The sequence below is a fragment of the Zosterops lateralis genome, assembly GCF_965231275.1.
Source record: "Zosterops lateralis genome assembly, contig: HAP1_HAP1_SCAFFOLD_442, whole genome shotgun sequence".
NCBI classification, from domain to species: domain Eukaryota; kingdom Metazoa; phylum Chordata; class Aves; order Passeriformes; family Zosteropidae; genus Zosterops; species Zosterops lateralis.
The window spans coordinates 1,254-3,430 of record NW_028154259.1 but is presented as its reverse complement, the minus strand read 5'-3'; the positions used below and the strand labels follow the sequence as shown (position 1 = coordinate 3,430).

The 2,177-nt window shown below is 64.5% G+C and overlaps 1 protein-coding gene across 1 annotated transcript; it reads left to right on the top strand.

The window, feature by feature from the left end:
* Positions 1-275: 275 nt before the first annotated feature.
* On the top strand, positions 276-1,768 carry LOC310923844 (HLA class II histocompatibility antigen, DR beta 5 chain-like). Its single transcript, XM_083885769.1, has 3 exons — positions 276-379; positions 827-1,096; positions 1,501-1,768. Exons 1-2 carry the CDS (start codon positions 295-297, stop codon positions 1,009-1,011), a joined length of 270 nt encoding a protein of 89 aa, XP_083741895.1. The 5' UTR covers positions 276-294; the 3' UTR covers positions 1,012-1,096; positions 1,501-1,768.
* The last annotated feature ends 409 nt before the right edge of the window (positions 1,769-2,177 follow it).

Sequence of the window (2,177 nt, the reverse complement as noted above, 5' to 3'; positions counted from 1 at the left end):
GAGCCCGAAAAAAAACAGAACCTGAAGAAATTCCAGCCAATCAGAGTTCTTATTGCTGATGACTCATTAGTTGCTGGGTAGAGCCTCTAAAAAAACGGGCCGTAAACAGAACCCGAGAATCGGAGCGCGCAATAAACACCTCCAGCCAATCGGAGCGTGCCCAAAAAATGTCCTAGCCAATGAAAAGGCGTCCAAAAACCACGCCCGACCAATCAGAGAACGAGTGGCTGATGACCCCGCGCTGTGCCCGGGCTGGGGCTGCTTTGGGGCTGGCGGCCCCTCCCGGCGCTGGCCATGGGGCGAGGGGCGGCAGCCGGGGCCGTACTGGGGGCACTGGTGGTGCTGGGAGCGGCCCCGGCTGCGGGCGCGGAGCTCTCGGGTGAGCGGGGGGCGGTGGGGCAGGGGGGGAGAAGGGGGCAAAGGGGGGAGGCCGGAATGGAAGCGGGGGAGGAGGAGGAGGGGAGCCCCGAAAGGAAGAGCGGCGGGGGCTGAGGGTCGGGGGAAGGAGAGGGATGGGTGGGAGAGGGTGGGAAAGTGGGGAAAGGGGAGGGTGGCACATCAAAACTGAGCGGGGGAGGCGATGGGAATTAGAGAATTATTTTCAAAAGATTGGGAAGTGTGGAAAAGGGGGGAATGGGACCCCAAAAGTGAATTTGGGTGCGGCTGGAGGTGGGAGGGGAGCGGATGTGTAAAGGGGAAATGGGGGGAAGGGTAAAAGAAGGAAGCGGCCGTGGGGCACAGGGGGTGCGGGGTGGGGATCCGGGGTGGCCCCGGAGCTCTGGGGGTGCTGGGGGGGCACCCCCTGACCTGTTTCCTGCACACCCAGGGGTGTTCCAGCAGATGTATAAGTACGAGTGTCACTTCATTAACGGCACGGAGAAGGTGAGGTACGTGGCGAGGAGCATCTACAACCGGGAGCAGGACGTGGTGTTCGACAGCGACGTGGGGCACGTTGTGGGGCTCACTCCGGATGGAGAGAAACAGGCCCGGCACAGGAACAGCGACCCGTAAAAAATTGAGTATTTTCAGAGTGAAGTGGACAGGTACTGCCGGCACAACTACAAGACTGATGCCCCGTTCACTGTGGAGCGCAGGGGTGAGCGTGGGGCAGAGCGTGTCCCCTCGGGCCCTGCCCTGGCAGTGACCCTGGAGCCCCTCAAACCCTCCCTGGGAATCACCCCAGAGCCCTCAGCCCTCCTTGGGCCCATCCCCGGGGCCTCCTGTCCCTCACCGGGACCCCCGAGATTATCCCAGTCCATCTCAGTCCGTCCAAGTCCATGCCCAGACTCCTCCAGTCCATTCCCAATCCATCCTACCTTATCCCAGTCCCTCCCAGTCCATTCCCAGTCACTCCCAGTCAATCCCAGTCAATCTGAGTCTTTCCCAGTCCATCCCAGTTCCTCCCAGTCAATTCCCAGCCCCTCCCAAGCCCACACCGCCCCTCCCCTCTCTCTCCCAGTGGCCCCCAGCTGATCCCAGTGTGTCCCCGCTCTCTCCCAGTGCCCCCCAGCGTTTCCATCTCGCTGCTGCCCTCCAGCTCGCAGGCCGGCAGTGCCAGAGGCCTGCTGTGCTCCGTGATGGATTTCTACCCCGCCCACATCCAGGTGAGGTGGTTCGAGGGCCAGCAGGAGCTGTCGGGCCAGGTGGTGGCCACCGACGTGGTCCCCAACGGGGACTGGAGCCACCAGCTGCTGGTGCTGCTGGAAACGCCGCCCCGGCGCGGGCTGAGCTACACGTGCCAGGTGGAGCACGTCAGCCTGGAGCAGCCCCTGAGGCGCCACTGGGGTACGGGGGAGCCACTGGCCGGGCTGGCAGAGGCACTGGCGTGTGCTGGGAGCGAGTGGGAGGGAACTGGAGAGATCCTGGTTGAACCTGGGAGAGGGCTGGGGGCTGTGGAAGGGCTGAGCAGGAGTCGGGAGGATGCTGGGAGGGGAGTGTGGGGTCCCGGGGGTGCTGGTGGGCGCCGGGAGGGAGTTTGGGGGCGGCGGGTTGGAAGTGGGAGGGATTGGAGTGAGGCTGGAGGAGCTGGGAGGAGCTGGGGGAGGGGCAAGCTGGGCTGGGGCTGAGGTCGGTTGTGCTGGGAAGAGACTGGGAGGGGTGTGGGGGAGCGGTGGAGGGGCTGGGAAGGGACTGGGAGAGGGTTTGGGGGGGGTCGTGGGGTGGTGGGGGGCGAGCGG

Coding starts and splice junctions, on each gene's coding strand:
- LOC310923844 (XM_083885769.1), top strand. CDS start 295: ATGGGGCGAGGGGCGGCAGCCGGGGCCGTACTGGGGGCACTGGTGGTG. Junction 380..826: donor TGCGGGCGCGGAGCTCTCGG/GTGAGCGGGGGG, acceptor CTGCACACCCAG/GGGTGTTCCAGCAGATGTAT.